We start from the raw sequence: 25,804 nt of genomic DNA on the forward strand, positions 1-25,804 counted from the left end.
TGAACTTATTAGCATGAAGTCAACAGCAATAGTTAAGGGCAGGCTCTTAGTGTGTGCTCAGATCCTCTGTTGCAGAGGGAGATGCACGTGGAATCAGCAAATATAACCTCCACTAGTCCAACAGAAGAGCAAATAAAGAAAGGTGGCATGTCTTAAGTATACTGCACAAGAGCTACGAGCTATTAACAATGGCTGTGTGTTAGTCGCTTTTAGTGATTAGTGGCAACCAAGTGGACAACTCATAAAACAAAATTTGATTTAAAACACAAATTGTTGTAATGAGTATCCACAGAGTACCATAACATTTCATTAATTATATTTTATATTTGTGAATAAGCAAAAATGGCCTTTGAGCTATTAAATAATGTGAGAGTGGAGCACATTAATCCCGGATGTAGCAACAGTAGAGGATACCAAGCAGTTGACAACTATTTTTTTTGTGTTAAAATATTAGTAATTGCATCAGAAACAGACCCATTGTGTTTTTTTTATTGGAAAAATCATGATTTAACCCAACTGTGAAAGCAGTTGTGTTAAAATTGTTTGAATGGTATTTAGGTTAATTCGAGGACAATTCACATGTGACACTTACCAGTCAACCCCCACAGGTAAAAATTACAGCAGCAAGATTTGCTTGTCACAAGGAAAGTGTGCATCTCAGTATTTACTCCTTTGCATGAAAGTCAGCATATAAAAGACCATCAAAGCCGATGAAAAAGGTCTGTCAACACCATGTAAAGAAGGCCTGATCAAAGTAAAGAACAAAGCGATTCACTCAGAGGCTGTGCAGCCTTCAGCCTGAGCATTGCTGCAGTTCAGTGGTTGCTGTGAGCTGGGATTGACTGGTGTTAGCCTGCTGCCTCCTGTGCTAAGTCTGCACCACTTGTAATAACTCATGCAAATGTGAGGACTCTGGAGACAAAGGGAGGTCAAGTAAATGGCTCATGGATTCATGTCGACAAACAATATTAGATGTAAAATGTGTACCTTTGACAGAAGTATTAATATAGCGCTTTTGATTTTTTGTGATGAAAAGTGAAAAGTAGTAATTACAGAATGACAGGGGAAAATGAAGTTTTGAACCAAAGGCAAAGTTCGCGGATGAAAAACCCAACCCAATTAGCTGCTTATGAGGAATCGAAATTCAGAGCATTTGCTCTTCCATCTCCCTCAACAACCTTTTGATTGACTCTGCTTAGATCTGTAAAGCAAAGCAGATAAATTGACATGCCACATGCATGCAATGCTTAATCATTTGTAATAGCCATATTTGCCCTGACATATAATTTGCTACATCAAGCTATTTTTCTTGTGTGCAAGCAAACTGCTGCTTGGCCTTTGCAGTGTAAAACAGTTAATGGTCTGCTTTTGCTACACGAACATGCTGAGATATGACTGTGATTTTTTTTTTGCGAAACTGCGGAGAGCAATCCTTCACTTTGTGACTTTGCTTTGCTAGTTTTGTCATTGCGGATGGGATCCTGCGACCGTAGCGATAGTTTTCAAGCTTTTCTTTTCCCTTTGTGCACACAGCCACTCCATGTATAAAAGCTATCAGCCCGAGTGAAGGTTGGACCACTGGTGGAGCCACGGTCATCATAATAGGAGATAATTTCTTCGACGGATTGCAAGTTGTATTCGGCACCATGCTGGTCTGGAGTGAGGTAAGCTCCCTGATTTGTATAATAAAATGTGTGGCATGTTGTGACTTATTCAAGGAAACTATTGTAAGACTTTTTCACTAAGCTTCAAGATATATTTATATTGGGCAATTTATTTGACAAATTGTGTTTAGTGTGGCTGATGTCAACGTACGCCATCTAGTGGATAATGTTTTGTACCAGACCATTCAACACAATTGAATAATTAGCACTAGAAAATTACAAGGAAAGAACTTAGGAAGACATATGGAGACAATTTTCATGTGAATGATGCCTCATGGCTTTTCCTGCAAGCTAAAACCAAGGATCATTTACAAGAGACGTTGTCAAGCTACAGATCTCTGAACTGCATGTGAGAGAGGAGGGCAAATTTTCAGATGTGCGCCCAATTTGGATTAATTTTCATAATGACGTTCAACTGGCAAACATCATTTCTATCTCTGTCATCTTAGCCTTAAGTCTGTTTACTGTATGATTCTTCTAGCTGATAACTCCCCACGCCATCAGAGTTCAAACCCCACCTCGACACATTCCTGGAGTGGTAGAAGTCACCCTGTCTTACAAATCAAAGCAGTTCTGCAAAGGTGCTCCTGGGCGATTTGTCTACACTGGTGAGTTGGAATAAAAAGGCTTGGAAGTCCTGCAAAGATTTAATGAGTGAGCAACGATGTAAAATTTGAAAGGTAGAAAGAAGGAAATAGGAACTTATACACAAGCCGGGAGAAAGGGCAGGTGAGGTCATAGCCTGTCTGACCTGGAAGCTTCTGTCTGATTTGAAGTGCTCCTAAATTGATGGGGACAATGAGATAATCATTGAAAATTGCTTTCACCATTGAAAGCTGAGCCAAGTCCCACTGTATTTCACAATATGAAAATTATGTGAACTTAAGCAGAGGAGGGAGTGATTCTCCAGGGCAGCTGTTTTCTATCAGTGTCCCACCAAGCTTGCAGTCTGACCAGCCACTCTAGCATTTAACCTTCTCAGCATGAGGAGGGACATAGGGCAATGAGGCTGCAGGATAATGAAACAAGAGCAGGGTGGAGGGCATGCAGCTTTGGAAAGTCTAACTTAAAGACATTAGCAGCTTATCTACAGCCCTATTAAAGTGCCAAATCTCAGGGAATAGCTTGTGGAGGACACCATTAGTCACACATACTAAGAGGATTGTGCTGATGCTCATCAGGGGACAGTACAAACATATCCCACTGTATCTGGGCAGTATTTTTTTTCCCCTCTCTCCCTGCTCCTTGCAGTCATTATAAAGATACAATTACCATGGGAGACAGTAGCAGTTCAGTTGATTAGCACGGTGAATTAAAAGAATGAGTCACAAATGACATGTCCGGTTCTTCTGCACAAGTACTTCTTATTCCCTGTACACGTCACCCCTCTTGTAGGAAGGTCAAAAATGAGAGAGAACTAACAATTTCAAGCAACCAGCATTTAGTGCCAGAATTAACAATCACACTTTGTGCAATTGCCATTTAATAGTAGATTAACATATAGATTGTAAAATACAATATAAATTGTCTTTTGTTTAAAATTAAATTAACTATACATTTTACTAGATTTAGCAGTAAATTGGACAAACTAATAGAAGGAGTTGAATTTTTTATTCATTTTTCTGAGGGGGGGGGTGAATGATTATTTATTCATCAATGATTTTTTAACCATTGGACACCTCTTTTCATACCGATTGTGCCATGATGTTTCAGATTGATTCCAGCCTTTTTTTGTCAACATGAACATGACATTCTCCTGGGATTAAATCAGAAGCAGTGAAGTTATCTGACGCCACAGAACATAAGAAAACTTTTGTACAAAGTCATATTTTCCCCCAAATTGTGGGGGGGTTTTATCAACAGAAGGTACTGGTACAGCGTGAGAGGGTTGCCCTGCATACCTGACTGTTTTTAAAAAAATCAACGAATTGGAGCGCTGGCCACAATTAATTTATTACTACAAATTATAATTGTCACACTAGTAATCGAAACAAGGTTTCACTTAAATCTATCTTGTAAAATCACATTTTAAGTTGAGAAGCAATTGTTTCTAGTATACAATGTTCTGCTTTGAAAGAAAAGCAAGCTTTTCACTTAAATGTTGTCTTTTAACAAAAGGAACTCAAGCAAATTAATGTTTGTTTTGCTTGAAGCATAGATCTACTGCATGCCATGAATAAAGTTCTGTTAGATGTTAGCACTGACCTCCTCTACCCACAAGTTTTGTTGACCCACCCTCATTTTAGAAACTTCTTTTGCTCAATTATAGAAATTATCGCAAATTACTAGGAGTCAACGTGTCGTTTGCAGCAGACTGAAGCCAGTAACTAAACACAGATACTGGCAGCCAATCGTAAACATGTTTTGAGCAGATACAGAAATGCTTGAATGCTGCATACATTAGAATCAATCCCAAATCTTTTAATAATTTTCTAGTCTCAGATATAAATGATCGTTATATCACAAAAGCTTACATTAAATTTCATTTTATAAAATCATTACTCTTCTGTGATTTTCTGATACAACATTCATGCAAGGAATTGGGTTGAACTCCACTTGAATGGAACTTGGCACATTCACAAAATCTGGTCATTAAATTTCCTTCCCACAATTTAATCCCCATTCTTTTTCCCAAATCATTATTTAACCCTCATTTCTTTGGCAAGCTTCCAGAATCCCCCAATTTTAAAGGCTCCAATTAAGAATGGGTTTTTTTTTGTACAACATGTATGAAGTGTTTCTTAAGTGTTTATTCAAATGCCAGTCAGCCACAGTCACTTCTCAATAATGGATGCAAAGTTAGGAATGTATTTTGCACTTTTTCTGAAAAGTGTAGAGATGAATAAAGCTGAAACAAAGTTTACATTGTTGCAAACATTCTTTGCATTTGCAGTGTAATGACAGCTAAATAAAATGTCTTGTTTTCGGCAGTCAGTATGCATATCCTGTCAAGTTCAATTTTGTGTTCAAAAGTTGTTAACAAATCAAATCACGAGTTAATTATTGAAATCACACCAAAGAAAAGGTGCACAGCAGACTGCATTGAAATAGTGTTTGATAAAGAAGCTGCTTTCGGCTTACTCTCAAAGGTAACATTCATGTAGGAGCATTGTTTCTTTCACCTTCCTTGTCTTGTCACATCTTTTGTCACTGTAAAACAGTTTCTTCCATGTCTGATACCTCTATTGGTTATCCATTGATCAGGCCTGTTGTGGGTACCAGCTGTCAGCAAGCCCTGCAAAAAATCAAAGAAGGACAGATACGCTCGTCTTCCTGCCAATACATTTCTCTCTAATAAGTCCCTTAAAGCTGATCAGGCAATTTTAAAAGGCTCTCACAGTTGATACTTTAAAACCTGTTTATTGGATTTTTTTGGAAACATATCCTAGTTTTTTTTTTGTCTTAAAAATATCCCTATTGACAGATAAGAAAGGAAGACAAAACACCCCCTAAAGGGTAATTGTTAATGATGACATTTGAGGATAGGAGGGGTTCTGAGACCATACTGGTGCCTCGTACTATCTTGTTGCTTTTGTTTGTATGGAGCATGTTAAAAAGGGCATACTTTTCGTTTGCTATCGCGCAAGTTGACTATTTGTCCTAATCAGTGACACATATTTACTAGAATTGCATTAAATGAACTATCCTTCACACAGGGCTCGCACATTTAGAGCTGCTTCATTCATCATCTGAAAATTGAGACCTGGTAAACTTTTCCCTTCCTCTGGTGAGATGGTAGACATGCATCAAAATGTTAAAAAATGATTGGTGAGAGGGAACTGTCACCCATTTATCAAGGAAAAGGAGCATTATTTGCTAATTTCCAAACCCGGACGGTGACAGGGTGCTTCGTCTTTACAGCCATGGTGACCAACATGGCCTTTTTGTTATTAGTACAAGTCAAGCGCTTTTTGGCTGCTGCTAACAAGACACATTTGTCTATCATCACAGGGTGCTTTATTTTTTTCCCAGGCAACTGTGACCAAACCTTGTTCTCTGTGTCATGATTGGCCCTGCTCAACCACGTTGTGGTAATGTTGGGCGGCAGAGGAACTGATAAATCACAAAGTTTTCTCGTCAAGGTGAAGGTATCGACTCAGCTGCACCAAAACTGACAAAATGTAGTGGTGAGAAGACAGCAATTCATCATCAAAAAGGACAAAAGGGTCATTCCGGCTTCACTCAATAAATGCTGATTTTTTTTTTAACGTTTGATATTGGATGATTTGTTTTCGCCTCTTTAACTTTTAACTAATCATTTTAAAATTCTAGTAACTTGGATCATTATGATGCACATGTAATTCTACAGCAAAGGATTTACTCCCATTTCTTAGATTGAAATATCAATACTTTATGCAAAAAAAGTATTCGATGTTATTGCAGACTAAAATATAAATGACCTTACAGGTGGGGATGATACTTTATATTTGAATAACCTTCCAAAAGTTCTCAAGTCTTAGTTCTATGTACAGTTTCTGTTTATTTAATTTGCCTTTTTCATATAAAATATTCTACCTAAGTAAACTAATTAACACGATAAGATTCCTTGTAAGATTGGTTGACTCAATTTTGATAACGGAGGAAATAAGTGTCTGGAGTATTTCTTTTTCCTCAGTCTTGGAGGAGATGATTGGGAGTTGATAACATTTTTTACAAAAAAAAGAACTTAAAATCCTGTTACTTGGAGAGACAAAAAATCGCTTTAGTGTGAAGGCTTCAATTTCCAACTGATGAAAATTTCCATTGTACAACCTGCCCTGAAAAGTTGGAATAAACTGTTATGTGCTCTTCAAGTGCCTGACTGCAAGAAGCCATAAACTTATCCAAATGCCAGAATCCTTACATCTGTCCCTTTAACTAAAGACATATTGTACTCTCTAATCCCAGACCAACTGATACAGCAATTCCTCATAGTATTCTTTAACCTCGGGGCTGGGTTTGGTAGCTGTAGTTTTAGTATAACTATAGAAGCTAAAATCAAAGACATTCTTCAAGGTATGTAAACAGAATTGTTTGAATGCAATCCAATAGTTGTCAGCAGGGGCATTTTTTATACAGAAGACAATGAGATGTCCCCTCTCTGTGGCTAGTGTCACATATCAGTACTATTATTTACTGTCAGGTACTCTCGAGTGGGAAGACAATCCCTCTGTGATAGGCCCAGTTAGACTGCCTATATGAATGCCTGGGGACAATGTCAGGGTTATAGAAAAGGTAGTTCCCGTCTTCCAATTATAAGCTAACATGGCAGTTTTCCCACTGTCAGTGTGTGCACTTTGAGGAAAATTCCTTGCCATTATCTGATCGAATGTAATTATTAAGTGACCTGTGAATTCAGTGTCTGTAATTGGAACAAGTGGCTGCAATTGAGCATGTACTTTTTCCCTTTGCAATTTATGGCAAATCAGGCAGTGCTGCAAAACAACTGCTGGTTAGTGTTTGAAACATCTGGGAGTCCTGATGAGTGAAACCATTGCAAAGCTGTTAGAACGAAAGAGCTCACCAGAATCTTCTCTCCTTTTTAAATGTTTTTTTTAAACAAATATCCGAACATGTGGTCCCTGGTTTGGGAAAGGATATTAGCACTGCTCCAACAAGCAAGGCTGTCTGGAGATGAATGACGCATTCAACCCCACCATGGCTTTGTGCTTTCTATGCATTTAACAATGCTTGGCTCACCCTGCCACGCTCTGTGATTGAAATTCATTGCCAAATTTATTGAGAAATTAATGAGAAAAGCTGCAAAGTATTGACTTTGAGAGGAAAACACAACTCATCTTGAATGAGGAGGAAAATGCAGCAATAATTTAGCTCCTATTGATTTTGCCCTGTCCATGTATTGATCTTCATTTTACAATATTAATTTGCACCTGCGATCATCTGCAGAGGGAACCAATTTCATTTCTTCTCTCTGTTAATGTGCAAAGTGTTAGGTGTTTTCAGGAGTAGTCTATACAGTAGATGACTTCAGATGAATTTTCTCCCCCCTCCCAGCCTAAAAAACCCATACAAACACAAAGCATGAGCTGTTCGTTGTAAAAAAAACCTGTGGCTCAAGCTGATCTCAAATTTATACCTCCCTCTAGCCTCAGAGACCGTGTTTCATCTGTGAGAGGAACAATCGGTGCCCTGAAATTCTAGCCTTGTCCTCCTCCTCATGCCCATATCGGTTCAAAGTTCATGAAATTTCTATGAGCATTGATCTCCCCCCATTGATTTTTTTTTTGCAGGAGATCTTTGAAATTTTAATTTCCGAGCATCTGAATTTCTCATACATGAAATGAAGTTGTTGGAGACAGTTCAGTTGATGATAAAGTGGAGAACTTAGCACCATTTCGGAGCCCAAAGAAAACGAGGCATTTGTGGACTTTGTGCAATGTTTTGGTGATTTAAAAAAAAAATGCAGTTCTGAAACTGGAAAAATGTTCAGTGGGGAAATATCAGTTTTGTTTTATTGGCCTGGCTTTAAAAGAACTAACCTTTTTTGAACATTCCTCTGAAAGCCAAGCACGATGGCAAAACAGCAGGACTTCGACATATCCTTTAGCTGCACAATCATCTGTTCACAGCAGTCTTTATCACCTGGTCAAGTTCACCTAGTTATTCATCAGTAGGACATTTAATAACCTCAAGGTGATATAATTGCTATTGGCATTTTCCCCCTTGGATTCAGGTGGTTAATGTGTAAACCACTTGTCAGCAAATAGCAGTTTGTCACTGAAATCACTACCACCCTCTAGAGGAATATATCTGTATTGAGCAATTTAATTTTACTTTATTTAATTTTTACACATTACAACCTGTTCTTTCACAAAGGTTGAAGCCTAATGTCTCGACAAGAAGTGAGTGGGGCCCTGCGTCAAGTTTAGTACTTTTTGTGACAGTTGAGTTTTAATTGCAGGGTCTGCCGTGTCTGTAAGGAAAGAGCTGCAGATGTTCTTATTATGTAGTTTTGCTGCTAATGTGAAAAACTGCCTCATTATAAGGGTCTGTTTGTAGCAAGAAGATGACTGCATTATGACAAATGCATGATTGGGAAGGTACAGGAAGATGATCATTATTGAAATGAAACTGGAACTCATTTAAAAGCTTAAACTAGCAGCTGGTATGGAGTAAATGAATGTCTTCCTGTTTTTATTATTGCAGTCAGGTTTTCTGTCAGATGGAAAATTTAAGCCAAATCAGACCAGCCCATTTTGTCCTTTTGTAGTGTGACAGCAGAAACAATGGACTCTTGGTGTTAAAAGAAGCTTCCTGCATGTGTTTTTCTTTTGGTGCATGTTTTAATGAAACTATATTTAAACAGGCCTGTGAATTTGGTTGCAATTACTTTAGCAGTACTTAACAATGCATCAAGCTGATTGACTGGCTAACATGTCCTACAGGTCTCAGTTGTATTGTACCAGTCAAGATGCTGCCATCACAATTAGGGGATTGTCACACTGAGGTAGAGAAGTGCCTGTGCCCCTGACCTCGCGCTGCTTTTAGTCGTGATTTGTGGGAAAAATTCACTAGCATAGGTGGAGCACACAATTGGAATGTCGGGAAGGGGGAGAGAGTGTGGGTAACACATGGGGGCAGGAAGAAAATATCGTTAAGCAAACAACTGGTGACATGAAACAGGTTCAGCCTTGGATAGAAAGGCACAACTTAGATTCTAACCAATTAAATCATGTACATTTGATGAGTTAACAATTCATTGGTAAGAATGCAAAGGAAGAAGCGGCCGAGGTGGCAGGTTAATTCTTCAAAACAAAAACAATGGCAAAACTCCGTACATCGTAAGTGGGAAAAATTCCACTGAAGCCGACTACTCCTGTGCTTTTCAATCCAGCAACAGGGCAGAGTTTGTATTCGCTGGCCACAGCTGCAAGCCTGATACCATTTTCTGCTGTTGCATTATCTTCAACAATTCCAACTTGAACTGACAACACATACCATTAAAATTTTATCAATTGTGGTATGATTAATTCCCCAGTACACTGAAATGACTTAAATATTTAGAATGTTTCTTCTGTTATGACTTTAATGCATGTAAAGTAATAAGATTAACTCTAGTGCACTCAAAAGTATTTAAATATGCATCCTCCTTGAGCAGTAAGCTCTTGCTGCTTGTAGAAATCATTGAGTGTATTTTGTCATGTCAGACCCTATTTGTATGACCTCGTGTAGATACTGGGCCATCATATGATGACAGGATATCTGCCCCTTTCAAAGACTGGCTGATTGTTTGCCTCATTTGGTACAGGATGTGATTCCCTGGTTCTCTGTTGTTTTATTCATTCATGCTTAATGGCTTTGAAATGTTCCTCTCTGAAGTACCTTTATTTTACTATGCATTAAATACAGTAATTGTGGCTCACACCGTCAGTACAAATTTATAGTCCTGAATTGTGATAAAGACCTTGTGTAAACCATTGCCAAAAGAAATTTAACAGCCATATTGAGTGCAAGAAGCCATGTAACTTCCAGTGTATTTTTGTTATTCGTGAAGTTTATCTACCAGACAGAAGTAAAAGGCTTTGTAAAGCAAAAAATTATTCACCAACACATTCCTTAAAATCAGTTTCTTGTTTTTTTAAAAAAAAAATGCCCTGTTGGAAGGATACTTGATTTATTTACACATGAAAAAGATTCATGTATGCATCAAGATCTGATGTTTGAGAGCCAATAGATTCCTCTATAAATATAGCAGTTGTCCTGCTAACAAATATAAGGGTTGGAGTGGGAACTACAAAACATTAACATAGAGCACAATTGACTGTACTCTTTTCCATATTTCTTCTCGGCTCTGACTTTAGCTTACCCGAGGCTCCTTCTCTAATTATCCACGAGGTCAGTAAGCAAAATTGGGAAGAAGCTGGGAGATCAATACAAATTATCCCTGAGCAAACCAGTGCTGACAGTTTGAATTGCAGCATATGTTTACCCAAAATCAGGCAATTTATCTTAATATCAGCCAAGTAATGCAGTGCAGGTGAAAGGTCAGGCAATTCTCTCCACCTCATAATTACCCAGTTCTAAAACAGGAAAGTGGTATTGATTGGTCAGGCTCGGTGCTCTGTGACTAGGATGGGCCAGTGGCTTGCCCCGCACGCTGGACCCTTGGCTTGTAAACTTGGCACGATGAGGATTTATTAGATGCCTGTGTGTGTATGTGGTAGGGGGTGAATGGTGAGAGGATGTTTTCATCGACGGGTTGTTGGTCCTGTGAGGAGGATAGCGTGCTCTCCATTCTGTTAGGCAGTGGGATGATAGATCTTGTGTTCTTCTGCACTCCGAGGTTGAGAGCCTGATCTGCAGCAGGCTCCAAGAGGGTGGAGACAGCTAAGGGTGGATTTTGCCTGTTCCTAGTCGATCAGCTCTGCACATTGCCAGCTGTTCTGCAAGCACAGAAACAAAATGAAAAACTCAGGCTGCTATTTTAAAGCACGCCAAGTATGTTCCTATTGTTTGTTTCCTCGATCAAGCTGCTTTCGTTCTCTCAGTGGAAGTAATCATCAAATAAACTTGTTTAAAAACTTCCTCATCACAAATTAATTTCAACCAACAAAGGTGGTCATGCTTAGTAAAACCGAAATTATAGGGACAAATGAAGTATATAATTTATCGTCAAGAAGAAGTTTAACACATAACGTTACACTGAGCATGTTCTTAATTTTGTTACTGCATGAAGAGAGTGTGTCTAGTTATTACAAGTCATAAAGCTTTTGAAAGCTTGCATTAGGGCAGTATCACTAATATTTGAATGAAATCAATACCAGTTGGCTATCTATCTTTTCCAACTACTTCTTATCACACCAGGTTCATTGAGATGCATATTTGAACTGATTAGTTCTTTAAAAAAAAGTATCCCTGTAAAGTGCATGCTGCAGAAATTTGTCCTCCAATGAAGAAATGTAGTTCTTGATTTAATCCTTTCGAGCAAGACATTTTGCTAAGCTATATGGGAGCCTCATCTGTCCCAGCACACAAGGCTTTGCTTGACACACTTGTATAGGCCCAGGCAGAGACATGACAAATTGTCCCCAAAGTCAATGCTGACAGCTTCTGGTGATTAATGGTCTGATTATGAAGTGGTTTTACACATATAGAATTTACATCACAGAGAGTTAGAAATTTTGCCATGTCACATACACTGAAGCATTTTGAAGAGCTTTACTATTTGTGCAGAAAAGGAGGGCAAAATCCTGGCAAAAGCCATGTCATGTAAAATCAATACATTGGATCAATGCTTTATTAACAAGAAAATGTCTTACTTCACATTCCTATGTGGACCTTTGTCTCCGGGATGCATGATGGAATGTCAAATCAAATAGAACTCTTCAAGTTTCTGTCATGTTATTGAGTGCATATGTGCAAGCTCCTCACATTGATTCCAAGATCTACTGTCTGTGTTTGCACAAATAATTGGAGCACTTGATCATAAAGTTGGCCACTTATTCGGGGTAACATTTTCAAACAATGTATTGCAACCCTCCCTCAGTGAGTTGTAGCCTTCATGTTCATTTGTGTTCAGCAAACCTGCTGAGTTGTATGGTGTTAATCATGAAATTACATGCTGACTAATGAGTGATGGCCTAAATTGCAGGCTGAGTAATGAATAGATGGAGGCAGCTCTTATTAGTCTCAGGAAAACCATTGATTGATGTAGCACCATGCTCCATAGAGTCACTCTCTTGAAAATGATATCTACATCAAGAAGTAATATACTCTAATAAGTATTTTCATCTCCATTCTAGTCCACAGGCCTCCAGGCTCAGTTTTTGTTTGAGTCAGACAGCGCTATAATAAAACCTATGAGTCCTTATAAAGCTTGTTAAACACAATGTGTGCAGTCTAACTGAGTCAGAACCATGATTCATACACTGTACACAGCAGCATGTGCAACTGATTTATAGCAGTGCACAGTTCATACTCAAAATTACAATTTGAGGAAAAAAAGATTAATTACTATTTGTGGCCTGCAATTTCACAAGGCCTAGTGCATTGCAGTCTTAGAGTGATGGTGCTCTACATCAGTTTGTAGTCAGCCATTCACAGATTATTAAATCCTTGCAAGATTAAGTGCTCCTCCTGCCTGGTTTCTGCACAGGCAATATGCTAGACAAAAAAGGACCACAGGGATAAATCTGGAGCTTGCAATAGCTGGACATATGTCATCATTGCCAGTTTCCCATAAATCCTCTGCCTGTACAGAAGTGGCCCGTGATGCAGACATCACATCATGACTGCTGTGATTGCCGCATATAGTTCCAAGACCTACAACTATGTTACCACAGAACCAATTCCATGAATCACTGCGAAAGGATTTATCACACTATTTAGCAGAATCAGAATTGATTGTCATGAACAAGTCATGAAATTTGATGTTTGTTCAGAAATATGTTCAGAATTAATAATACACAGGGTTAAAAGAGAAACTGGTTATTTGGGAAACATCATCTGGGTTATTGTCACCAAACTGAACAGGGTGTAAAAGAGTACAAACGCTGCTGCTTTAACTGTACTCTCAAAAGAAAATGAAACGTCTTTTCAGCAATAAAGAGTGATGGAAAATATAGCATTAATTTAAGGAGATGTTCCAAATTTCCTGTCGGCTTGTTAATACGACTAAGGACTGTTTTAATTCTGGATCTCTTTTAAATTAAATGAACTCTTCTGAATATTTGCAGCTTTAAATGAACCAACCATAGATTATGGATTCCAACGGTTGCAGAAAGTCATTCCCAGACATCCAGGTGATCCTGAAAGATTACCAAAGGTCAGTACTCTGCCTTGAGAAAAGGACATTTGCCATTATTTATTTTGATCAGTGATTTTTTTTCCTGTATATTGAAAGTCAATTTACAGCAAGTTTTTGGATGGTCAGAGGGAGAGGGTAGGTAGAGAGGATAAGGGAACCAAATTAATGAAGATAACTCCATCCAGGACAAAGAATAAATGTATTAGGATGTTTTTCATCTCAGCAACAAGACTCTGAACTTTATGAATTGTGAAATAGTTCAATTAAACATTTTCCACTCCAGTAAGCTACAGTGATTTTATCTGAGCTACCCCACTCGATCTATGATTATCTGACTCTTGTTTTCTTTTCATTTTCTCAAACTTGATTTGCTTTAATCTTCTGTGGACAAAGCTTTTGTCATAATTTCATGCGAACAAATAGGGCTACCCTTAATATTTGAAAGCATTCTCATTTAATTTCAAACGGAGAATTCTTAGTGTCTATGTGTGAAATGAATTCAGATCAAAGTATTTTCATTTTCAGGTACAGTATAAAAGATGAGAGGAATTTGCAAATTTCATGTTGTGATGCAATTTTGAACATTGAGTAATTAAAAAAAAAATTAATACCTTTTTTTTTCCAAACATAAAATCCCTGAACAGGTCTATGACTAATCAGTTTATTGTGAATTGCTATTAGGAAATGCCAAAGGAACTTCTGAATTTCAATCGAAATGGCAAGAACTTTTTATGGAAAAAAAAGTGCTTTGACTTTCCAGCAATTGCAGTTCAATATAAATCTCACAGTGGCAGTTTGTAACATCTAACATTGTTGCAATAATTCAAATAATTTATCTTCTATTTTAAAATATTATAATGTTAACTTTAGGGCAAAAGTCAGAATTTCATCTCCTATTAACTTTAGCTGGATTTGTTAATTGAAAATATTTTGAATGGTTTGAGGATTCGGTTTTGGAATTTTACAAACTGTTGTGTCATTGTTAAAAGACAAAGGGATAAAGTATTCTTCTTAGCAGTATAAAACATGATGTAAGATTTAGCAAGTGCATTCTTTTTTACAAGCTTAGAACATGACAGGCCAGTTAGCGTACACCCACAAGTGCTTCATTCCCTGGCCCTTTTAATTCAGGTGAAGCAGTATTGTTCAGGCTTCACACAAAATGATCACTGGATAAGATGAAATCTAGCAGTTTCAATAAACAACATAAATATTTGATTCTGTTCTAATGGACCCAAATGTGGAGTTCAGCGGCATGTAAATTAAACTGCCAAGCGATTCATCATTGTTAAGCCAGCCGTCTGAGGTTGGTTTGCAAGGGTCATAGCAGCTTCCAAGTAAAATAGCAATTGGCCCCAACGTATATTTTAAATGAAAGAAGAACAGGGATAAAGAAAAAAAATTTTACCAGGGAGCATTGCAAACCTGGTAAAATAACACAAATAAAGGATATCGTTCTAAGAATATGAATTGTGTGTTTCACTAATGCAGAGCAGTGGCAAGAGCTGTTTGCACCATGACTTCACCCTAGAGTTGATAATATTACCGCAATATTGATTTTTTTTCAGCAATTTTTTTGAAGATCCGTAATGCACGTGGTCTGACGGATAATTGTGCTGCGACAGAAAGCCAATACTTTCTGCATGTATTGCTTTGGACATACACTAATAATGTTGCTATAGTGACAAGAAGTTGGGCCGAATTGAAGTTTACCTCCTAATTTTAGACAACATCAAAAATGAGCTGACTGACCCTATGGGAGTGGCACAAATAGGCAAATGTTATACACAAATCCAATGAAAACAAAGCAATAAGAAAAGGCATTCAAGTGCTAAAAACAAAGATTGAAAGCTAAAGCTTCTCCTTCTTCTTAAGGCTTGTTTTAAGATTGCATAATTTAGGAGTACAATTTATAATATTTTAACAAGCAGAAGATAGAAAAATAAATTATGTATTCTGGTCTGCTTTGACAAATTATATTTAATCTAAAGTGAGTAAGCAAAGGATGATTTTTCCAGCCTAATTAATTGCACACGTTTCATCTTTCCCCCTATTTCTAGCGGCAAATACAAGTCTATTATGTTTTCCTTTGTCTAATATACAAAAATTTATTTGGAATGCATCCATGTTGAGCAATTACCCAAGCATTAAAATTCATCTTCGTTCCTTGTGTTTTTGAAGTAGCTAACATCTAATGGTTCTATACTCTTCATTGTATTCATAACCTGAGGCAAGAACTAACAGAATAATTGCTTTACAGTTTTATAATGACATTAGGACCTGCAGCAACATCACCTTGGTTACCTTTTCTAACTGTGATGATATATGCTATTCTAGGTGATCGGGCATGTGAATAATCATGTATATTCGAACTGTTTCAGACCAGAGTACAAGTCTGAATACTTGCAATCATAAAATTGTACACTCATCGTGGAACAACTGCTGATATCATCTGAGGTTTAATAGTTTCCATTTAACTTGAAGTCTGTTATGTCCTATTGAAAAGCAGCCAATTACACTTATAGCTAAGGTTTAGAAATTTCCATTGAAATGCTTCTCAGCCACCATTCACCACTAATCGTATTCACAGCATGAGGCTGTGTACATCAGCCAGGCATATTGTAGCAAAACAAACTTGTCCAGAATATCCTTGACTGATTAGGTTCCACTTTTTGTCTGTCTGTAATATCACTAGACCACCTCTCAAGAGCAGTGCTGGAAGTAGAGTTCATTAGTTAAGATACTATCCAGTAATAGGCAGATTAGTGTCGAGAGCGCACATCATTTCCTCAACTAGCCTTATGTTCCTGTTGCAAAGTAGCATATGGACAAGGAGGTGTAGGATATTTTCCGGGAATGAAAAATAGCTGGTAAACGTACCCATCTTAATTGCTTTAATCGTTGCTTAAAATTGAAAAGCATGTAAAAATCTTGCAATATGATAGGAGAGATTATGAGCAATTATTAATGCCTCCGAAAAACACTTTATCTTGCTCAGAGAGAGCTCCTCTTGCTGATTAAGACAGCTGTGCCTTTCATTGATTGTACCTGCTTCATGACAAGTATAATTCTTTATTTGTATGCAAACTAGATGCATGCAACATCAAGCATAGACACCAATTTCAGAGGTAAATGCCCATTGTACGAGCCATCCAACCGGTAACTTTCTATATTAAATGCTGTTCCTATAAACGTATGGCATGCGCAAGAAGTGATGCCTCCAGTGATTAATCTTGATAAATAAAGGATGGGTCCGTTCTTTGAGATGAAAGACACTTTGAGCCATGGTTAGTGCTACAAACACACACATTTTCCTTTGAAATGCTTGTATAAATTTGACGGTAGAAGGCACTCACTGTATTATTTTTCACTGCAACCAGCTGAAGTCTATTTACATGAAAAGGTTAAAAGATTGAGTTCATTTTGACCTTTTACAAACTATTGCAAAGTATCAGAACCAGAGACAGCTCTTCCACTACTTTGCAGGAGGTCAATGTTTGTCTTTTTTCTACTGATCCTTTAATTAGAAAACCCATCATTTGGTCATGCCAGTTTGTTTTTCAAAGAACAGCAAATTTGTAAAATTGTACGTGGCATGTTTTCTTCATTAATAGAGTTAAATTGTGAATTAGTCCATGCAACTGTAAAGCTAAAAAGAGGAATTCAGACAGGGATAAGACAAAATTCAGTTCATCCGTACCCTCAGGCATAAGTACTCTACAATCTCTGGATGTGAAGTCATTTATGAAGTCCTTTACAACATGCAGTCAAAGAGGTTAATTGAAAAATTTCTTAATGTCATTATGAAAGAACTAGATTAACCTAAAGTTAATTCACTTCATTGTTCAGAATAAAGAGGAATAAAGCATTGAACCCTCTTGCAAATTTGGGGCATGAATTAGGGGTGAGATGGTGTCTTTGAAGACTCAGCCAGTTTAATTAAGATATGGAAAATTGCTCATTGTTCTTAGCTACTAAAGTCTGAGGAATTAAGCAGCCTGAAGTGGAGCCTGTACCTTTCATATCTACTGTGTGTTTGTTTGTTAAATACCCACAAGGCTACATCATTAAAACTCAGGCTCACTTTTCTTTAATTCAGCCTTTTAGCTAGAGAGCAAACCATGCAATAAGTGGTAGTCTTCTTCAGACCTGCATTCACAAAATAGCTGTATTAATGAATTTGAACAGCCTTTTTACAATTCTCGATTTGAAGACATTTTCCTGATTGTAGGAGCGCGTTTCGGTTTCGGACTTTCGGAGACTAATTCAAACTTTTGATGTATTATACACTTGTTGACTGATCTTACTCAACATTTAACTCTCTGCAGGAAGTATTACTGAAGAGAGCAGCTGACTTAGTCGAGGCCCTATATGGAATGCCACACAACAACCAGGTATGGTAAGAATAACTGACAAACAGCAAAGAAGTGAAGAATTCAGCACATGATATTAAATAATATAACGAAACATTTATTATGGGATATCTAATTATAAAGTTACGAAGCAAACCCTTATCTTGATGCAATGCTCATCGTAAGATACCTGTTGATGGGTCCAAGCCCAAAACATTAGTTACCTTTTGCTTTTTCTGAATGTTATGAAACCTGCTGGGTTCCTCCAGCATGCTTGTGCATTGCACTTGACCCCAGCATCTGCAAACTTTCTTGTTTAACTATCATAATAATTGGATAGAAGCTTGATCTATTTTTTCTAGATGCGCATGGGTTTGATTGGACAAAATTACAAGGCAAAATGGAACCATATATTTCCTGGAAATTAATCAGAGCCCCCAGTTTACCATTCAGTGCTGTCTGAAGGGATATTCAGTGCTCCGATCACTCTTAATGGCTGGACAATATGGAGGCCAAGCATTAATGGTCCAGGCCCTCTGCCTGGAGATGGTGGCCTTAATCTCATGAATCATTTACATATTAGAACAAGCTACTTAGATTGGCCTCATCTGCATGGGTTTCCTCCTGGCACACCCTTCCAAACCTACTGGGAGTTGTAGGTTAATTGAGGTAATTGAGCGGGACGGGCTCATAGGCTGGAAGACCCTGTTACCTTGCTGTATGTCTAAATTTAAGAAAAATCCTGAACTTTGGCAGTGTTACCCGAGTGTTTGAGAGGGCCTCGACTACATAAAATTGGCAGAGAGTGTGAGTGGTCCACTTTAAGACTGCCATGCCACTTCCCTCCCACCCCCACACTAAACATAAACCTTGCTGGTTATAAAAACCTGCAAGGAATTTCAAATGTCTCCATGCTATTGAGATTCCAAGACATTCGAATACGAATAAAGATGGAAAAGATAGTTGAAAGAAACTAAACAATTTTTGCAAATGGAGGAACATAATAAAATCCATCAAAAACATTCAGAAATAAACTAAAATAAAATACTAAAAGAAAACCTTTCTTTCATTTGATTTGCAGTAGTTTTATGATTCCTGTTGAAATCAATGAGGTCGTGGATCTTGTGTCAGGTCTAACCTGGTGCAGGATCCAAAGGCTGATTCCCCAGTGTAAATTGAACTCAATTGCTGGACTCCGTGGAGAGAAAACAGTCGGTTTTGGTATTTTGAATTTGTCGGAAAACCTTTGCTCCTTTGCGCATATGTGGAATTCCTGGTCTTTATTTTGTTTGCCCGCAGAATCCAATTCAAGGAAATATCACCATGCGCACGTCTATTGAAATCGGGCCGTCTGCTTGTCTCAGTGCCTCATTGAAATAAAGTCTTGTTTTCACGAGGCGTTCTTTATATCCCTTTCAGGACATTCCAAAGCACTGAACGGTATTTCTTCAATGACATCACTGTCATAATGTAAACAAAAATGCAACAGTCACGTTGCTGCTATCAAGTTCCCACAAACTGAACAAAGTCACAATTACTAGATTAACTCTTCCTCAATTAATGCTGACTGAGGCATTAATGTGGACTGGAAGATCAAATATGACCCCCAACTTCTTGGAAGTAATATGGAAGTTTTAATGTCTTCCTGAGAGAGCAAATCATTTGATTGCTGGTATATCTTGACTGTGCAGTACATCCTCAGCAGTGGATTACGTTCGGGTTATTGGAATGAGATTCAGTGGCAAGAAGGCTTTCAGCTGACACCACATGCGCATTCATTTCTTTTAGCTACTCATTCTAAAGTGAAATTAAACAATTGACCTGTTAATATGCATTGTTCCATTTGGTTACAAAGTAAACTTTGACATTGGAGGTTCTATGAGGGTTTTTTGATCATTATTTTATTGGCAAAACAAATAAGGAGTACCAAATAATTAATATGTGAGGAAAAGTTCTACTTTTCCACATTACTTAACCAGAGGGAAATCCTCCTATGCATTCAAGTATTTAGTATTGCAATATAAATTTACTCTCTGCACAAGAGATGAATAGGTACAGTAAAACCTCTGCATTCTAGAATTCAAGCAACCAGCAAAAAACGTGGAAAATAAATAGGTTAAAAATACATGCGCCTAAAATTGGCGCACCTTGCTGTTAGTTCGCCAGTCACGCAACACGTAGTCTCAGGCAACCGGAAAATTCACATCCAGCAACCACCAATCCCGTTAATGCAGGACACCAGGGGTTTTATTATAATGTCTATTAATGTGGAAGTGAATTTATTGTTTTGAAGAATTCATATTGATAGCTTTATATCAGATCAATCTGCCACAATCCTGATTTGACACGCATGGTCATTTTATCAAATAATCTGTGATTATTGTATATTAGAAGTTTAATGCATTTGTGCTTTTTGAAAGTGCGTTTTATTGACTCTATACATGCAAAAATTTAAAAGGCTGGAAGTTCTTTGGGTTCCAAGCATCATCACAGAAGAGGATTTTATTATAATTTTTATTATAATTTTGAACATCATAGTCTGGGCAGCTTGATGTAATATCTTGCTTCAGGGGTAAAGCTAAACTATTCATTTGTTTCTCCTTTTGTCAAGTTGACTCCCACTTAGTTGCGAGTCCATTCTGAAAGTAAATCTCTACGACAGTGGTGAAATGCTTTCAGAATAAGCCTTCAGAAAAATGCCACGAGAAGAGCCATAAATATACAATATCTTTATCTCTGAAATCCAAGATGCATAATGATACCTTTTTATATTTAGAGTGAGCCACTCTCACGTACATGTGTAACATTCTGTCTAATTTCCAGGAGATAATCCTCAAACGCGCAGCCGATATCGCAGAAGCTCTGTACAGCGTGCCACGTAACCACAACCAGCTCCCTACTCTCGGCAACACCCCAGCTCACAGCGGTATGATGGGAGTAAATTCTTTCAGCAGCCAACTTGCAGTCAATGTGTCAGAGTCGTCACAGGGTAATGACCAAGGTAGGTTAGTGTTCGGGAAATAAGTACCACAGCCGTTTTCCCTCAGAGTCAACAAGTCCTGACCTACATTGACTTCAGACAAATTTCACAGCCCTTTACTTAATTGATCTCTTGAGCTGTTATTTGACAATCCTACTGTAAAATTTTTTACTTGCCATGGTAGTGAATCACGCTACTTGCATAAAGTATCTACATAAAGTGCCATGCTTTTGCTTCAAGTAGTAATGCATCTGTTATGTTGGAAAACGAGGAACGTTCAATCATTTTACGTAAGCTTCAAAATGTGCTCGACAGTCTAAATCTACGGAAGAACTGAAAGGTAGAGAGCAGCAAACTAAAATCATTTATTCCACAGATTCAAAACCATGCTTGTTCACAAATCATGAGTTCTTCATGATGGCAATATTTTCTCTTATAATTGAAAATTAACGCTTCATATATAGTTTATTTTGAAAGTTTAAATTGACTATGAATGATCTTAGTGACAAATGTGTGGACTATTTTACTGTTCCACGTGAAATGTAAGCTCATTTTTATTTGTCCCAAGGAGTGGGTGAACACCAGCTCAATTGCACAAAATGCTTAGAAATTCATATGAACACATGAGCTCGAGTTGCTGGGAAATGCCAGCAGTTCTTTAAAGAATGGCTGGGAATTTTCTGCCAATGCGGTAATCCCAGCCTCGGGAGCTCCGTAATCAATAAATCAGTGATGATTTTCAGCTTCAATTCCTCTACAGTGATGCAAAGTACAACTGAAAAATCATAGCAAAGAAAAGGCATTCATTTTAGCTGAACTGGTCATCAAGATGTTTAATGCTACTTAACTGTGTGATATGTTTTCCATCTCTGGACAGGAGTAATAATCTGATTTTTTTGGTACAAAACCCAAAAATTGAGATATAAATGCAATTTACCTTGAATTCCAAACAGATCCAAAGCTAAGTATGCAGGTTATACCATTTCCAAAATTATGATTGCAAACTGAGAATACCTCATTCATAGAAGGGATCATCTGGCAATAATACCATTAATCGGTTGGGATGATAGAATTTCACTAGTCCTGGTTGAAAACTATCACCTAAAGTTTAAGCCAGAAATTGTTCAGCATTTCAGTTACGTTAGAAAATTAATGGTATCGTTGGACGGCTTCTTGTGTTCACCCTTTTACCTTTTGGGGTAGATGTCAACAAAAAGGATGTTTCTGATAAGAGGATGAAATGAAGAACAATCAGTTATGACATAATCATTACAAGTTTACCCATTAATCAGCAATAATTACCAGAAAAATAACAATTAATATATATGTGGGTTAATTAAAGTTATGATTATGTTTCATAACTTCAACTTGCATGCAGCTATTGAAACAAACACTACAAAATAATGATCTGTCGCGAGACGTGCCTGAGGTGGAATTTTAAAGGTTATGCGAATGTAATAAGTATGCTCCTTCTTGCTGGATGTGCCATTTTGCGATACTTCAAATGCTACAAGTTCATTCTTCCTCCTGCTTCAGATGGTGAACCAGGAGTGTTGATAATTACTGGTAAAGCTGAATGTGAGAGCAGCTGACAGAATATGATTGAAAAACTCTTTTGTATGTTGTATCTTTGAGGGAAAAGGAACTCTGCAGCTTATCAGATAGTCACTGCACAACAGAAGGCAGCAGGCCAATCATCTTGATATTTTAATATAACATTTATTGTAACTCCTCAGCAGAGAAGAGTGACTTGCATTTAAACAGAGACCTCCATAGACTTGGGATGTTCCAAAACACTAGGTGACAATGACGTCAGTGATATAGAAAGTACTGTAGCTAATTTAAACGCAGCAAGCTTTCACAAAATAGCCTTAGTGATGTGGATTGAGATATTGCCGGCTCACCGGAATAGTTTGTCTAATATACAGCTGCCAAATTTTTTGTATCCACCTAAAGGAACATGCTGGGCCTTGGGTTAACGTTTAATCTGAAAGTGGGAACCATTCTCTCTTTATTGCAGGAAAAGTTGTTGTCTGGTATTCAGATTTGCTCCACTGGAGTGATCTGATCATTGGGCCTTGACACCCTGATCCTGCCTGATCTCTGTAACCATTGGTTCCCCCTCCTTTTTCAGTCTTGAATATCCACAATAACTCAGTAATGTATCTACAGTTCTCAGGAGTATAATATTTTTAAAGATTTGTAACAGTCTGAAAGAGGAACATTCCTCATTTCAGTCTCAAAGAGAAACCTGCACGGAGGCCATACTTGCTAGTTCTGTATTAGAAACATAGAAAAATAGGTACAGGAGTAGGCCATTTGACCCTTCAAACCTACACCACCATTCAATAAGATCATGGCTGATCAGTACCCAGTTCCTGCCTTCTCCCCATACCCCTTGATCCTCTTAGCCACAAGGGCCAAATCTAACCTACTCTTAAATATTGACAAGGAACTGACCTCAACTACTTTCTGTGGCAAAGAATTCCACAGATTCACCATCCTCTGAGAGAAGAAATTTTTCCTCATCTCAGTCCTAAAAAACTTCCCCCTTATGCTTAAACTGTGACCCCTGGTTCTGGTTTTACCCAGCATTGGAAACAACCTACCTGCGTCTAGTGTGTCTAAACCCTTAAGAATTTTATAAGATTTTAATCTTCTAAATTCCAGAGAATACAAGCCAAGTCTATCCAACCTTTCATCAAATGCGAGCCCCTCCATCCCTGGTATCAGTCGAGTGAACCTTCTCTGCCCCCACTCCATGGCGAGGATGTCCTTCCTCACGCAGTACTCCAGGTGTGGTCTCACCAAGGCCCTGTACGGCTGCAGCAGGATCTCCCTACTCCCCTGCTCGGATCTTCTCAGAATCTACTCCATCAAGCTCCCTCAGAACCTTAAATGTTTCAATTAAATGATCTCTCCATCTATATGCCACAGGCAATTGGTCAAACCTGCTTATTCTTCCTGATAAAACAAGTGGTTATCCCAGAAATCCATCTGCACTGATGTGTTTCTGAGTCATGTACACTGATTTTGGAACTTGAACCCACAAACTTTATGACTCGGAGCAATAATGGCAAAAATGTCTAAATACAGCTTTATTCAGTCTAACTATGTAAATATCACCCTTGTACATCCTTAGAAATTCTTTGCCTATTGTTCATGCTAAATGGCTGTACAGTTATGTCCTGAATTCTTTCTGTTAATTTTAATAGAATGAGTTTTGGAAGTGGAGTAAATACATTGGTGCTACTATAGAGTGAACTGAGCTCTAATAATGAAGGATCTATGTTGAAATATTTTCATTTGGAAAAAGTCTGATTTTATAACCAAAATGTCATTAGTCATTTTTAACGGTAAATTGTATCAGTAAGTCATTCATTTGTTGTAGCTTGAATCCAACTCTCTTTCATGAAGAAAAGTGATCTTTCAGCAGATTTCCTTTAATGTTCTGTAAACATAGTAAAATTGAGAGACTCAATGTGAAGATTTCTGAAAGGAGTATTGCAATGTAAACTTTTGTTTTACAGTAGGGTACAGCCGCAACACAAGTAGTGTTTCCCCGCGTGGATACGTTCCCAGCAGCACCCCTCAGCAGTCCAATTATAACACAGTCAGCAATAGCATGAATGGATATGGTAATGCTGCAATGACCAACCTGGGGGTACCAGGCTCTCCTGGATTTCTGAACGGTTCATCAGCTAACTCTCCCTACGGCAGTAAGTGTCTGCTTTCCTAGTTACTCTATAAACAGCAGGTCCATGTGCAGTTTTGTAATGAATGTAATACCTGCATTAAAAATGTAACATTTTATTTTTTTGTGTGTGTGAGATGTCAGCTGCTTGGATAAAAGGAGGGGTGACTCTGGAGGCTGGACACAAATAACTAATAAATTCAGACTTCATTGTGCATTAGGTGTCTGGGTTCCAAGCCAAAACTGATTGAAAGTACATTTGCTATGTAAATATATAACAAGCAGTCCATCAGAGAAGAGTTTGCCTATTATCCAGAGAGTGGCCTAGCTGGGACATTTTTTATTTCTAACTTTTTGTAATATATCTACAATTGTTTTAAAGGCCTTCTCTACTGCGCCTTGTGTACAGTGCAAACCGAAGTCTCAGCCTGATTATTTTTGCTTTGTTGCAGTAGTTCCGTCAAGCCCTACCATGGCAGCCTCTTCGGTCACCCTCCCTTCAAACTGTAGCAGTACACACGGCATTTTCTCATTCTCACCTGCCAATGTCATCTCTGCAGTGAAACAAAAGAGTGCATTTGCTCCTGTTGTCAGGCCTCAAGCCTCTCCTCCACCATCTTGCACCAGTGCAAATGGAAATGGACTTCAAGGTGAGCTGGTATCCTTCATTTCCTGATCCACCTTCAGGCATGCTCATCCCATACAATAATACACATTAAAATTCACAACATCTTTCCCACAGAGGAAAGAGGAAAAAAAAACCAAAATATTGCCATTGTATAGTCTGCACTGGCTAATCAATTATCTAATTAAGCCAGTAATGCACAAAATATGTTGAAGCCAGACCGTGGCCAGATGCACTTTGTTTTGTAATCAGAGTGTGTGTGCTTCTATAGTCTTTGTTATAGTTTCAGCTTTCTTTGATTCATCGTTAAGCATGTGATGGAGCTTTATTGAAATGGTCGAATGCTTTGGTATTCCTAATACTATATCTGTAACCTTCAAATATTATAATTTGGAGAACTTCACAGATTTCATTGCAGTTTGATTTTGCTTCATGCATTCACACAATAAGGCAAAAGGAAAGCCTCAAAATGTAATGAGGTGTGACCTCAAATTTCTGCGCAGTCTCGAAGCTGCAATTAATGTTATCCAGAAAACAAAAAGACTTCTCTATCAGTAATATCTGTAGGTTAATTTGATATTATTCCGGATCTGGTATTTGCCTTCATGAGCTGGCTGTGTGTGCAATCTCGACGTTGAAGTCATTTGTGACCATGATGCCCAAGTACGAACAGAACCTGATTATAACAACCACTTCTGAAATGTCATTCAGAAAAAAAAACTATCGAATTAATATATCGACCA

The 25,804-nt window shown here is 37.9% G+C and overlaps 2 protein-coding genes across 9 annotated transcripts in view; one reads left to right on the plus strand and one right to left on the minus strand.

Moving 5' to 3' along the window:
- Nucleotides 1-25,804, plus strand: part of ebf3a (EBF transcription factor 3a) — a 123,879-nt gene that overhangs the window by 94,531 nt on the left and 3,544 nt on the right. For 3 of the 6 annotated variants that reach the window (XM_069899640.1, XM_069899639.1, XM_069899641.1), the window contains 7 exons: nucleotides 1,534-1,664; nucleotides 2,146-2,272; nucleotides 13,340-13,428; nucleotides 17,739-17,804; nucleotides 20,586-20,763; nucleotides 24,273-24,461; nucleotides 24,889-25,086. In XM_069899640.1, the coding sequence (XP_069755741.1) occupies nucleotides 1,534-1,664; nucleotides 2,146-2,272; nucleotides 13,340-13,428; nucleotides 17,739-17,804; nucleotides 20,586-20,763; nucleotides 24,273-24,461; nucleotides 24,889-25,086 (978 nt within the window). The remainder of the gene's footprint in view (nucleotides 1-1,533; nucleotides 1,665-2,145; nucleotides 2,273-13,339; nucleotides 13,429-17,738; nucleotides 17,805-20,585; nucleotides 20,764-24,272; nucleotides 24,462-24,888; nucleotides 25,087-25,804) is intronic. The other 3 variants (XM_069899642.1, XM_069899643.1, XM_069899644.1) reach the window with 2 other exon arrangements.
- Nucleotides 1-25,804, minus strand: part of mgmt (O-6-methylguanine-DNA methyltransferase) — a 538,867-nt gene that overhangs the window by 32,414 nt on the left and 480,649 nt on the right. The window contains exon 8 of one of the 3 annotated variants that reach the window (XR_011345277.1): nucleotides 3,251-4,899. The exons of the other annotated variants lie outside the window; for them this stretch is intronic. The gene's annotated coding sequence lies outside the window, so the exon portion shown is untranslated. Of the gene's footprint in view, nucleotides 1-3,250; nucleotides 4,900-25,804 lie in introns of those variants that run through there. 3 annotated transcript variants of the gene reach the window in all.

The sequence above is a fragment of the Narcine bancroftii genome, chromosome 10 (assembly GCF_036971445.1).
Source record: "Narcine bancroftii isolate sNarBan1 chromosome 10, sNarBan1.hap1, whole genome shotgun sequence".
NCBI classification, from domain to species: Eukaryota; Metazoa; Chordata; class Chondrichthyes; order Torpediniformes; family Narcinidae; genus Narcine; species Narcine bancroftii.